Raw genomic sequence first — 12,438 nt, forward strand, 5'->3', positions numbered from 1 at the left:
GAAAATCGAAGGACGGGGTTTGGACAAGTAATTCTGGACAATTTGTATATGATATATATAATACATCATTCTTGGTTTGGCTTAGCATTAATTACGATAACCGGCATATTAAAAGTGGAAGTCTGGAATTTTCTGATGGGAATCTAAAGGTAAGTCTTCGCAGAGTAACAATTGGATCGAAATCCCCCGAAAAGTCGAGTTTCCTTCCTGCAATCCGACAAACTTAGAAGATAACCTCAATCTTCCAAAAAGAACAGAGCCTAGTCTCTTGACTGTCGGCCATCTTGGAAAACCTTTCCTTTCATTTACGCTTTACTGTATATAATATGTACTACGATTTCGAACGCTTGTATAGGTAAGTATAGGTTCCTGCGAAACGTGTCTAGTCCAGTCTTGGCCTGTCTTGGCTTGGCTGCGGATCGCAGCGATCTCGTAGTTCTTTGCACTGTATACCCGTACGGAAAATACGGGTCTGTCAGAAAACTCGCAATTTTCGACTTGGCACAATCCAAAACGGACTATGCAAGTTGAAATGAAAATAAAAATTAGCTACAAAAGGCCCGAAGGGTGTTTTGTGGCGTCTGCTCCTTCGAAAGGAGTAAAGAGAGAGTTTTTGTGAAAATAATCTATACTCTCTATATATATCACTCTCCGACCCCACAGCTGAGAGAGAAATCGAGCCGTTGAAGAAGGGAAGAGAGAGAGAGAGGATGCTACAAGGACGGCACTAGAGAGAGTGTCAGCAACAGACAATTGCGATAGCGGCAGCCTAAAGACGACGCTTGCAGTGCACGGGAGGGCAAGTTAGTTGCACATTCACCAGGAGGCGGCAGTTACCTCGTCTCCGAGGAGCCGGTCACACTACTTGCTCGGCGTCGTCTGCAGCCAAGTACTCCACCGCCGAGATGTCGACGGAAATGGAAGAACTTGAGGTAACCTGCAACTCCACACACTGTACTTGAATAAATTCTACAATTCCAGTCTGCCTGTAGAGGTAGGGAGGTAGACCGACAGACATCTGCCGGGATCTGTATACTTTAGCTTCGCCTTAGCGAGAGCGGGCTAGGCCAAGGTGTATTTTGTTTCCTTAAGATTGTTGACAATCTGCATGAAATAGCGCGTGGCTCCATGGACGCCCACACAAGCGGCGACTCGATGAATTTTCCCCGATGATTACCATTTGCTTTCTACATTCAATTTTTTTTTGATAGGCTAGATTGAGCAAAATAACATCGTGGTTGCGGCAATTGGCTGTAGGAGTGTATCAAAGCGGGGGAAATGAGATTGTTGCGTATGTGTCCGGAAAGATGCGTAGTGGGAGTTGTCTCGAGACGCGGTTACACCCAGTGCAGTCTAGCGTTTTGGAACGCGTTGGGGTGGTGCTGCCAAAAGTGCATCGAACAGACATGGTTTAGACTGCGCAGTCGAAGGGTTAACGAAGCGATTTCGCGCTTTCGCAAATGGTCTATGTATAGTAAATGTTCGACCCTAACCTACAATTCTGGGAATTATCAGTGGGCGCAATAAGGATACACATATACGTGCATATTGTTAGTTTTTTTTTGTTTTGTTTGATTTTCATTTGTAAACAAATAAGTACGTCTACATTTACTTATTGTAATTCTGTATTTAAGTACGGGGTTATTTAGAACATGGTGTTAAAAACAGTAACGGTTGATTTTTTAGGTAAGATTTGGTTTCGTTGTATACAGAGATCGTTGTTGTGAGTGCTGCGTCGTTGTATGATACGAATACTTGAAATAATTATTTTGTAGTAAATGAGTCATGAAAGAACGTGTAAATTTTTGAGAGTTTATTTGTAAGCGAGAGATCAAATTATAATAATTCTTTGAAACGGTAGGTAATGGCACTTTATTAACAAGTTATATTTTTAAAAATGTTTCAGAATATGGTATTGAGTTTTCGCGTATCCGAACTACAGATGTTATTAGGCTTTGCTGGTCGGAACAAGTCTGGGCGCAAGAATGAGCTTCAGGCACGTGCGTTAGAACTGCTACGTCTCAGATCGCATCCAGTACAGCTCAAGATACGTGAGCTGTACAAGAGCATCCAGTAAGAATTTTAATTTTCTAGTTCCTGTTGTGTTTGTGCATTATGTTTTGTTTAAATGTTTGAAAAAGTTGGTACAAAAGTGAAACAAAGCGTAGAAAATATGAAGAAAAAAAGGAAACTTTACTATGATTATTTTAATCCCAGGGCTGATCAACTGGCTGCTCATCAAATGTATGGTCAAAGTGGAGCCGCAGCTGAACCACAGATCGAAACGAGCATGCATTCCAGAAATTACTTTACACGGTTAGTGTGTAACTTGTGCCTAACCTGAATTTTCTGCCCTTAGTTAGCTTTTGTTTTTTTCTTCACTTTTTGTTTATTCTAACCTATAATACAGTCTGACCACCTTTACCATTGCGTTTTTTTCAAATGTCCATTAGTTTTGAATAATAAAAATGTGTTTTATCATGACCCGTAGACAAGGACATGCTCAATCTTTGAGCCAACAGCAGTCTCAACAAGCTGTTCAACCAACCAAAGATTTACCACCAGCTCACCAGGCTTCTATTCCTCAATCTCAGGTAGGGCAGAGAACAGCTCCAGTATTTCAAACTCCTGGTTACACTAGTGTAACACCACAAGTAAGTAACAACTTTATATCAAAGTTGTTAAATTGAAGATTTCTTAATTTTATGAACAATGTTGACATGAAAAATTCTCTTTCAGTCTCGAACAACAAATCCTGTTTATCCTGGAGCGTACAATGCTTATACTCAACAAAAAGTTATGTCCTTACCTGCACCTTTATCTCTTCAACCAGCTCAATACCCAGTTCATCCAGACGTTAAATTGAAAAGATTACCATTTTTTGATATGCTTGGTGAATTATTAAAACCGTCAAGTTTAATGCCACAGGGCACGTTAAGGTTGCAAGAGAATTCATTTGTTTTTCACTTGACTCCGCAACAGTCTACAGATATTGCCAGTTCACGCGATTGTAGGACAGGAGGTAAAATGGATTACACTGTGCAGGTAAGAATCGTACATAAAAAATTTTTGAATACTTAAAACAAAGTAAAGTGACGTAATGTTTTATAGGTGCAAATGAGATTTTGCCTACAAGAAACTTCCTGCGAACAAGAGGACTATTTCCCACCCAGTATTAATGTAAAAGTTAACGGAAAGATGTGTCCTTTACCAGTAAGTAATCACGTAGTTAACAGCGTTATGTATGCAAAAACTAGAACAAATAGATTTTTTAAATCCTATCTTCCCTTGCAGAATCCTATCCCTACAAATAAACCTGGTGTTGAACCAAAGAGACCGCCTAGACCAGTAAACATTAGCCCCCTTGTAAAACTATCTCCAACAGTAGCAAATCAGATATCTGTAACATGGTCAGCTGATTATGGAAGAAGATATGCTATTGCAGTTTATCTTGTAAAAAAACTTACTAGTTCTGAACTTTTAATGAGATTAAAGAATAGAGGATGTAAACATTCTGATTACACTCGAGGTCTAAGTAAGTATACTGATAAAACAAATTACCAAAAATCAGAGAATTGGATTTTGCATTTCATCACATGACAACTATTTATTTAGTCAAAGAGAAGCTCAATGAAGATGCAGACAGTGAAATTGCTACTACGTCTCTCAGAGTATCGTTGGCATGTCCGCTTGGAAAGATGCGTATGAGCACACCGTGTCGCGCATCGACATGCTCACATTTACAGTGCTTCGATGCTTCTTTATTTTTACAAATGAACGAAAGAAAGCCTACATGGAACTGCCCAGTTTGCGATAAAACAGCATTGTACGATAATTTAACAATTGATGGTTATTTCCAAGAAGTCTTGAGTTCAAACAAGTTATTACCGGACGTCAACGAAATTCAACTACTTCAAGATGGTTCGTGGGAGAACTTGGTGGTGAAGAAAGAAAATAAGGACAAGGAAAAAGAAAAAAGTGAAAAAGTTGAAAGCAATGCTTCAAATAAAGAAGTTGACGTAACAGTTGATCTTGGTAATTGTAATTTTATTTTCTTTATATTCATGTATTAAAACTGTAACGCAAATCAATTGTACCATCATCGTAGTTCGATCATTCATGACTAAACTTGTATTAAATTTTTGTTGCAGATGAAAGTAGTTGCAAATCATCCACACCTGCACCAAAAGAAAGAAAACGTGCACTTGTAATAGATTTGATATCCGATAGCGAAGATGACGATGATGCCATTTCCCAAAGCTCCTCCAAGAGACAGGCACTTTCATCTCCAGCAAAATCTCAAGCCAATAACGCAAGCACTAGTGTTATAAGTAGTACAAGTGACTCGCCTGAATGTATGATTATCGACTTAGACTAAGAGTCTAACTTTTTATAAACCACGTAGTTATAAGCGCGTTCATGGATAAAAGTAAGAGTTGGTGCACTGGCGATTGGAAAAATAACGTAAGTACAAAGTGAAGTGCACCGTGTTGTACAGCCATTGTATAAAGATTGTCATGTTATTTAAATGCTGTTGGGAGTCTTGTGAAATATGCTGGGAAAAAATTTTAATTTTCCACAATGAAATATTTATAGTGTTTTAGACATAATTTTTAATAAGTATGCGGACTACAGAAATAACGAATGAGTTAACCATATGTTAGATTTAACCAAAATTCTTTATTACAATTATTAATATCATTATTTGTCAATAATAAAATTTTTCTCAGTATGAAATGTAGCCGTACATATGATGGAACCATGTGATGAATTCGTTTTTGTGCGCATTGTTTATGGGTTGGTTTTCGTTGGTCGCAGAAAAAGGTTTCGTTTAGTTATCCATAAATGACTGAGGTGGGAGCATGTAATTAGCTCCAATTTCGGGAAGCATCGTATTGGCCTTTCGTAATGGTATACTTGACAGTTGACGGTCTATAGGCACCCTTGTGTCGTAAAGGCTTGGCGCTTGGCAAATTATTCCTGCTGTACCGATGATACACGCCAGCGTGAAAACCCACAGGAAAAATCTGTCAAGTACCATGGCCACGTATTTCCAATCCTCAATAACCTGCGTAATATTTAATTTGATATAGGGTCTGGATTAGGCATGTTATAACTATTTTAACCAATGCTCATAAACGCGTCAATAGTATGGTGTATGAATAAAAAAAAATATGTTACAGCTCTTACGAGCAATTTGTGTGCAGTGCCTAACTAATGTGTATTACAAGTGTATATAACTTAAGTAGATTTTTTTTATTTATTTTTTTTTAAACATATTTTCTAAAAAGAAAATGACAAAATCAAGACGAGAAATATTTCCCAATGCTTCAAATAAAAAAATGCCATTTAAGAAGCACACTGAGAGAATCTTACTTCTATTTTAGGTATTATTAGCTTTAGAAAAACGATATTTTTTTTATTGTCATAAGATAGTCTTTGTACAAACGTTGAAAAATTGTTGAGTTGCAGAAACGGACTGCTCTAGTTCGTTGTTTCATGAATATTGCGAATTTCTTTACGTGATCAAAGAGTAATTAGTAAGAACACGATGAAAATGGTTAATAAATGTAATTTAAAATACAAGAATAAATTTTCAATCAAATTTCATCCACGGTTTGATGTAGCCCTTTGATCATAATCCATACCGATTAATTGGTAAACTGATATTTTATTGCTTTTTAAAAATATAATTTCCCCTCAATTAATCGCTCGAAGCACTTACCAAAATTAACATACAAGACATAATATATGACATACACACCTCGTTGTCCTTGTCCGAGTTTTTGATGTGTTGCGCGATAAATCTGACCGCTTGGAGGGCCGACGAAATCTCCGGCGACAGATGTCTCGGCATCGTGTTCTCGCTGTCGGTCACTGCACACGAACAGCAACAACAAAAAAGAAAAGGAAGGGTGAAATAAAATCCAATATGCCCCATGGCGAGGTGGAGAGAAAATTAACTCTCTTGGGCGCAAAAAATCGATCAAGAGAGAGCCCAGCCAGCGTTCGTTCATTACGCACGCCCTTACGATCAAAAAAGCCTCGCCGCCTCGGTGGCACGCGACAGGCAGCAAAGGATTCAAAATCCGGTTTCTCGCATGGGAATTCCTCGTGCAATATATTATACACACACGTACTCACCGGAGGCGTGGGGTATGTGGCGCATCTCCTCGTCGCGGATGTTCTTGTAGGCCGCGGTGACGCTCTCGAAGCCGTCGGGGCTGCCCTTGGACTCGGATGGGTACTCGCTGATGCTGTCGCGGAAGCTGCTCCGGATGCGAGGAAAAACATTGAAAAAAGATATAACAAGGTTAACGCGAAAAGAAAGGGACGTCGTCCTAATTAAAATTGGAATTTGCTCAGGATTACGATGCCCTGATTCTTGAGATCAGCTCTTATACGTGTAAACTAAGTAGGCTAATATTGGCAGGAAAGTAGTAAAAACGAGGACTTGGTCGTGTATTTAGTATGTACATGCGTGGCGATTAATTTTTTTTTCTCTTTGGTAATTAAGAGTAAAGGGGTGTCTTGCTGTGCCGCGAATCATGTCGTGTTTTTTGGTCCTTGGCGAAAACTCGGATGGTCAGATTACAAGTGCCGGCATTGGCACTCTAATGAGTTTATTAGTACTTGATGAAACGCGTTTTATGCACGACATAAATTTTATTCATAGCGACGGCAATTTGCGTGTTTGTTACGTTTTTCTAAAAAAAGTCACAAATGTATCTTTATTAGCTCGTCTGCATCGAAATTGATGAAAAATCACGAGGACACGTAGGGAAACGTGGCGAACTGGAAATAAAGGTACTTGTGAACCAAAGTATGACGAATTGTATGAAAATCATGTTCATCGTTTCATTGCAAGTTACACTCAACTTGGAATAAAGTTAAAAACACTTATTTATTTAAAAAAATTGTTAATGACGAAATTATTTTCATCCATCGCGGAACTCCAGAGTGAAACCTGATTTGTTCGCAACTTTATTAGATGAAAATATGACACCTATGTACGAGCCCCTTAAAAATGATTGCAGATAGTAGTCGATACCATCGTTACTGCAACTAATTACCTCAAGTCCATCTCGTTGGTGTATCCGCTGTCCAAGTAGGTATCGTCGTAATCCGGCGTCGAGTAAGGCGACCGGCGCATCATGAGGATCCGAGGCATCCAGTGGAGAAACACCGAGCGCACCCACGGCGACATGTCGTGCGTCGACGGTGATCTTAAAAACGAAAAACAATTTGTTGGCAGAGATATCAAACGGTCACACTGCAATATTTGCAAGGGTTACAAACCGGAAGTGGACATTGAGGATGCAGACGGTCAGCCACATGGACAGGGAGACGAGTATCATCGTGAAGAGTAGGTATCTGCCGAGCAGTGGGATAGCGAGCGACGTCGGCGGTATTATTTCTGCCAATAGCAAGAAAAACACGGTCAACGACAGAAGAATCGAGGAACACAGCGAGACCTGCAGAAAAAGAGATAAAAATCGTTTTCTCCGCGAATCGATCGACGAAAGGCTCTATGTCATTATACACTAACTTTTTCCCCAGAATCGCTTGGCAAGTAAAAGACCAAAACCGTGAGGAAGGTAATACCCACGCAAGGTATGATCAGATTGACCGTGTAGAATAACGTCTTTCTTCTCATTTTAATGTTGAAAGTAATATCTGCAATCAGAGGTATACATAAGATGTATGTAGCGAAGCAGATTGCGTGTTACTTATTGGACGGTACAAATGCATGTAGGTAATGATAATAATAATAATAATAATAATAATAATAATAATAATAATAATAATAATAATAATAATAATAATAATAATAATAATAATAATATTGTACCGGCGTAAGGTTCGTTACAGCAGGGGTAGTACTCCTCGTTCCTCAAGGCCGGCACCTCGAGTATGTCCCACTCGACCGACAGGTAAAACTCGCTCAAATCAATTCCAGTTTGCACCACGTTGCTCCCGGACTCCTGGTCCATGTGCTTCAAATCCACCTGATGGAAGTATGACTACTGTTTTTTTTCTTTGTTTTTTACTCACAGGTGCACACGTACCTGAATGCCATTGTAGGTCCACGAGCCGAACTTCATGTAGCAGGACTGCTCGTCGAACGGAAAGTACTCGACGTTGATCTCGCACGAGGACTTGTAGATGGCCGGTGGATTCCACTGGACCTCGCCCGTGTAGCTCACCGTGGCCTTCGTCATCAGCGTCACCTCGTAATTCCCGTCCGCACTGTGGACAAGAACCGCGTGCAACAGGTGAAATTGCAGAAAATGTCATTCACGCGGAGCTGGAGATACGGGCGATACAACCGAAATGAATCGGGTGTGCCCCCGGCGGGGGGTATACAGCGTTTCGTTGGAGGAAGAAAAAAGATGACGCGCGCGAGTTTGTGTGTACAGCAGCAAGGGAGCTTGTAATGATCGGGAATTACAAGTGGGACCGGGATGTCTTAAGATGCCTTTTTTTTTTGGCGAAGTGGACTCCAGTCTCTGGAGAGCAGGAGCTCTTTACTTACATGTAGAGGGGAAAACAATCAAAAGGAGCTATCGAGGCGCGTATACAGGTGTATGACTCACTTGTTGTACATGACGATGTCGGGCAGCCATATGTTCTCCGAGGGTACGTACAGCATCTGCACGCCGCCGTACTCCTCCGGGTCCCAGCGCAGCTTGTAATCGACCCATTTCTGCGTCCAGTCAAATGGTAGCAGCAACAAGCACGAAGAAAGACTTTAATTACTGTCGTATCTGTGTTTTATCGAGAAAAACCCTAGTTGCCGCAGTTTTATTGCATTTTGCGGAGTATGTATGATACGTATCGGATGTACGAACGGAAATAGAGCTAAGACGAAAAAAAAAGTCGGAGCACGCGAGCGGCAAACCTGTTTGGCGCGTGTACGATTCCTTGCAGCGCTCATTCAAGTCTTCCCCGTCGTTGCGCTCGTTCGATCATCCGTAAAAATGTGCGCGCGAGGCTTTTATTTCTTACTTACCCTCGTCTTTTTTTTTTTTTTTTTTTTTTTTTTTTTTTTTTTTTTTTTTTTTTTTTTTTTACTTTGCTTCTCGGTGCTTCGATTAATTTTAATCGCTTGTGTGCACGAGCTAAATTGTACTCGACGCGACGAAAATTCGGTCCATTTTGGGGATAATCGAATTGTATCATTTTAGTAGTTGTCTATATAGTTGAAACGAGTATGGAACCCTCGAGGGGATTACCTGTTCGACCCAGACATTCGTCGTCATCAGCTGATTTTTCAAGTTCTGAAAAAAGACAAACAATGCGAGTGTAAAGAGATTTTTTTTTTCTTTTTTTTTTTTTTTCTTCAAGAGTAGGAAGGTTAAAGAAATTACCATCTCAATGAGCTGGGATAATTTGACTCTCATCCATACCGTGAGGGTCTCGGTGTTGTTAATGACCGGCCGAATGAGCCTGTTGTAATTGGACAGTAAATCATCGTACAGCCGTTTAGCGTCAGGATTCGCCTCGAAGCTTTTGATTTCCGGGTGAAAACCTATATAATATAAACACAGGCAGAAAATACACACGCGTGTTATTTATTATACGTGTATGTACACTGAAATAAATACCCTATACTTACCCTACAATTTCTTCGGTAAATATAATTTTCTCTCATACTCAAAGTGTACCTGCATGTATATACATATACACGCTGTGATTTACGTCAAAGTATACACCCATACGCACAAGTTGAATATATACTTTGAAAAAAAGCAGCATGTACAAGAAAAAGGTCTATGGCGAGTAATTTGATGTTTAGTAATGCAAAGTATTTTCGTATCACATACAGATAAATTTAAAGAGAGAAAGAAAACACACCCACCGCAACAACACAGTCAAAGAGACGATTGATTGGGAGTATTTATTTAAGCCCATGCAGGGATTGAGCTCCAAGTGGCTTTTATAACACCAAGTCAACAATACGCATTTACAGCGCAACTTAATTATTCAGCCAAAAATTATAACTTTGTGTAGGATAGTGACAGTTATCAGAAACAGAGATGCTGAAAAAAGCCAAAAACAACAGTGGAAACAATTATTCAATACAGATAAAAAAAATTAACAAACAAGTTTCACATAATCAGAGGGAGGGTGGGAGCAAAACAGTGCTCCGCAGCTGTCAAAAGTGGGCGTAGCACTTGCGCAAAGTTCATCCCACCCTTAACCCCCCCGAGCTCAAGCTTGCGCGTCCACTCGCTGAGAAACGAAAGCTTGAAACAAAAATAAACAACACCCAACAAAGTCCTGTATGGGCTTTCTTTGTGGTAATAAGCTCCTCGTGAGCTCAATGTTTACACTTGGAATCCAACTGTATATAGGCGCACTTGACCCTCCCCTCGCGTCCGAAATCGCGACAACGGCACAAGAGTGTACGAAACGAGAAGATAAAGAAAAGACCTCACCATCAGCGAAGGCTACAGCGACGACGGTGGCTGCGAGTAGGAGGACCCGGTGCATCTCCGGGCGCTCCTCGTAAGGCCCCGGAGGGAAGGATGGGCGCTTGTCCTTTTGCGGTGCGCGTCGGGCGAGGCTCGGCGCTCGTGACTAAACTCTCACGATGGGGGGGTGGGGGTGTAACACAACAGCATACCTATGCTCCCCCTTCATTCCTCGTATGCACGATCGATGCGCGACCGGAGCGCCATCACCCGAGCTTTCATCCCTCGTCGCGCTTGGCGACACAGCCGAGAGGGGCTGGCTTTTGAAAGCTTATGGCGCGTATTGGAGCTTTTGGCGCGAGCCAAGCGCCCCTCTGTTTTTTTTTTTTTTCATTTATTTGGCAAGCACGTACGTTTATCTCGGTTGGAAACGCATAGCTTGGCCAGCCGATCGCTTGATTTGAAGATGCGCTCGAGAAACAGAATAATATTAATAAGTATACATCACCGGTACGATTCAAACGAGTGGATATGAAAACTCGTTTCGCTGAGGGTTTCGATCGAAATGGACATAGGTATATAGGTACTCTTTTTTTTTTTTTTTTTCATACAGGAGCGCGATAGGTATCACGCACAGGGGTATGGCACTCTGTATTTATATGCTCTTCTCTCTCTCGCTTCCCCTCCATACACTAACATTTGGATTAAATCTGTACTCGTCAAAACGCGCGGTGACTAATTGCACGTATCGGACTCGTGTTTTTTTTTTCGTTTTATCCACCGGTGAGAACTTGTTCGTAAAAGCAAGCGCCTTATCATCCGGTACGGGGTAAACGGCCGCGGCCAACCGACGGTACACTGTACTCCAGGGCTAAAGCGAGCGAGAATCGATTACTTGCGCCCTGTTCTGCTACTGCTCGTGGAAAAATCTTCGGCAAAGGGCTGTTGCGGGCCCTTTTTTCATTTTAGCGCGTCAATTGATCCTTTTTGTTCTTTTTTTTTTTTTTATTCAGCGAAATCTCGTGCCATTGAAAAAGTTTCGCTCGCATATATAAATAGCACCCGGGGAGTTTAATTGCGCGTGTCTCCGCGAATCGCTCTTTTGAGATCTTACTTTCTTGTATTTAGTTTTTTCCTCGCTTCGAGAGAAACTCAGTTGCGTTGCGGCCAACTTTCCGACGCCCGTTGCGAATTTTAAACCGAGACTCCGTACTGGTGTACTCGTCGTGTTCAAACAAGTTGTAAAATGAAGAAACATCTCTCCTACCCATTTTAATTTTGTTTTTTAAATCACGTCTCAGTTTCACGCCCATTCCCGTTTCCTTCGCTATAATCTATTAGTATTCGGAGCGTTTTTTTTCGTCGCTGATGGTTCTCATCCACATGGCAAGACGGCCGATGTTAAACCAGAGCTGTACACGATGGCTATTGAAACGCGTCCTCGTGTGTGTTTCAAAAGAAGGGCGACGACTCGAGTGGGCCCTGCAGTGTATAACATTATGTGCCTATTCTCTTTGTGTCGGAAGAAAAAAAAAAAAAAAAAAAAAAAAAATAGAGAGAAGCAGACGATAGAGAAAAGCTGCCAAGTGTCACTCAGTGATGCCCCAATTCACACGGGGAAGGAGGATCTTAAGTGGATTGGAATTTTTTAATCCCACAGTACAGAGGCAATTATACACCCTGAGAGAAAAAAAAATAATAGAAAATTATAGAGAAATTTCAGCAAAAACTACCACTTCGCACTGTAAATCGGATGCAAGTTGGCAAAAAAGGAAATCCATAATCTATTGTTACTGTTAAAAATAACAAATTTTTTCCTTTTCCGTCAACTCGCATCCAATTGACAGTGCGAAGTGGTAATTTATGGTCAAACTACTATATAATTTTGGTGTTTCTCTCAGTGCATGCACACCTTACATAAGTTCCATTGGAGGAGACTTTTTTTTCTTCTCATTACATGTACACACAAACACACGCGTGCGCGCGTTATCTTTGTAATGTGCCACACCTGCTCCTGTAT

The 12,438-nt window shown here is 40.9% G+C and overlaps 2 protein-coding genes across 7 annotated transcripts; one reads left to right on the forward strand and one right to left on the reverse strand.

Annotated features, from left to right (window-relative positions):
- Positions 1-59: 59 nt before the first annotated feature.
- On the forward strand, positions 60-5,610 carry Su(var)2-10 (E3 SUMO-protein ligase Su(var)2-10). Of its 5 annotated transcripts, XM_014363015.3 has the most exons (10): positions 60-149; positions 664-932; positions 1,907-2,073; positions 2,218-2,316; positions 2,492-2,654; positions 2,740-3,045; positions 3,112-3,213; positions 3,295-3,535; positions 3,616-4,035; positions 4,152-5,610. In XM_014363015.3, the coding sequence occupies exons 2-10, from the start codon at positions 906-908 to the stop codon at positions 4,376-4,378; spliced, it is 1,752 nt and encodes a 583-aa protein (XP_014218501.2). In that variant the 5' UTR covers positions 60-149; positions 664-905; the 3' UTR covers positions 4,379-5,610. The 5 variants fall into 5 exon arrangements, with proteins under 5 accessions (XP_014218501.2, XP_089447697.1, XP_014218500.2 ...); XM_089591571.1 differs by lacking the exon at positions 60-149 and having other exon boundaries at positions 404-932; positions 2,218-2,331; XM_014363014.3 differs by lacking the exon at positions 60-149 and having other exon boundaries at positions 404-932.
- On the reverse strand, positions 4,661-10,568 carry nAChRbeta2 (nicotinic acetylcholine receptor beta2). Of its 2 annotated transcripts, none has more exons than XM_089591574.1 (12): positions 10,443-10,568; positions 9,372-9,532; positions 9,237-9,281; positions 8,598-8,707; positions 8,070-8,250; positions 7,853-8,009; positions 7,550-7,677; positions 7,300-7,475; positions 7,074-7,226; positions 6,145-6,269; positions 5,765-5,877; positions 4,661-5,068 (listed from the first exon to the last, which is right to left on the reverse strand). In XM_089591574.1, the coding sequence occupies exons 1-12, from the start codon at positions 10,495-10,497 to the stop codon at positions 4,832-4,834; spliced, it is 1,641 nt and encodes a 546-aa protein (XP_089447700.1). In that variant the 5' UTR covers positions 10,498-10,568; the 3' UTR covers positions 4,661-4,831. The 2 variants fall into 2 exon arrangements, with proteins under 2 accessions (XP_089447700.1, XP_089447699.1); XM_089591573.1 differs by having other exon boundaries at positions 6,145-6,272.
- Positions 10,569-12,438: the final 1,870 nt, after the last annotated feature.

Source organism: Copidosoma floridanum, unplaced genomic scaffold, assembly GCF_036245765.1.
Source record: "Copidosoma floridanum isolate Cflo_tuat_1 unplaced genomic scaffold, Cflo_Japanese_pri ptg000013l, whole genome shotgun sequence".
In the NCBI taxonomy this organism is placed as follows: domain Eukaryota; kingdom Metazoa; phylum Arthropoda; class Insecta; order Hymenoptera; family Encyrtidae; genus Copidosoma; species Copidosoma floridanum.

Excerpts from the sequence above, each read along its gene's own strand:
- nAChRbeta2 (XM_089591573.1), bottom strand. The coding sequence starts at position 10,497 with ATGCACCGGGTCCTCCTACTCGCAGCCACCGTCGTCGCTGTAGCCTTC. Across the intron at positions 8,708-9,236 it reads CGAATGTCTGGGTCGAACAG|AAATGGGTCGATTACAAGCT; the intron begins GTAATCCCCTCG and ends GACTGGACGCAG. Across the intron at positions 8,251-8,597 it reads GACATCGTCATGTACAACAA|TGCGGACGGGAATTACGAGG; the intron begins GTGAGTCATACA and ends TCTTGTCCACAG.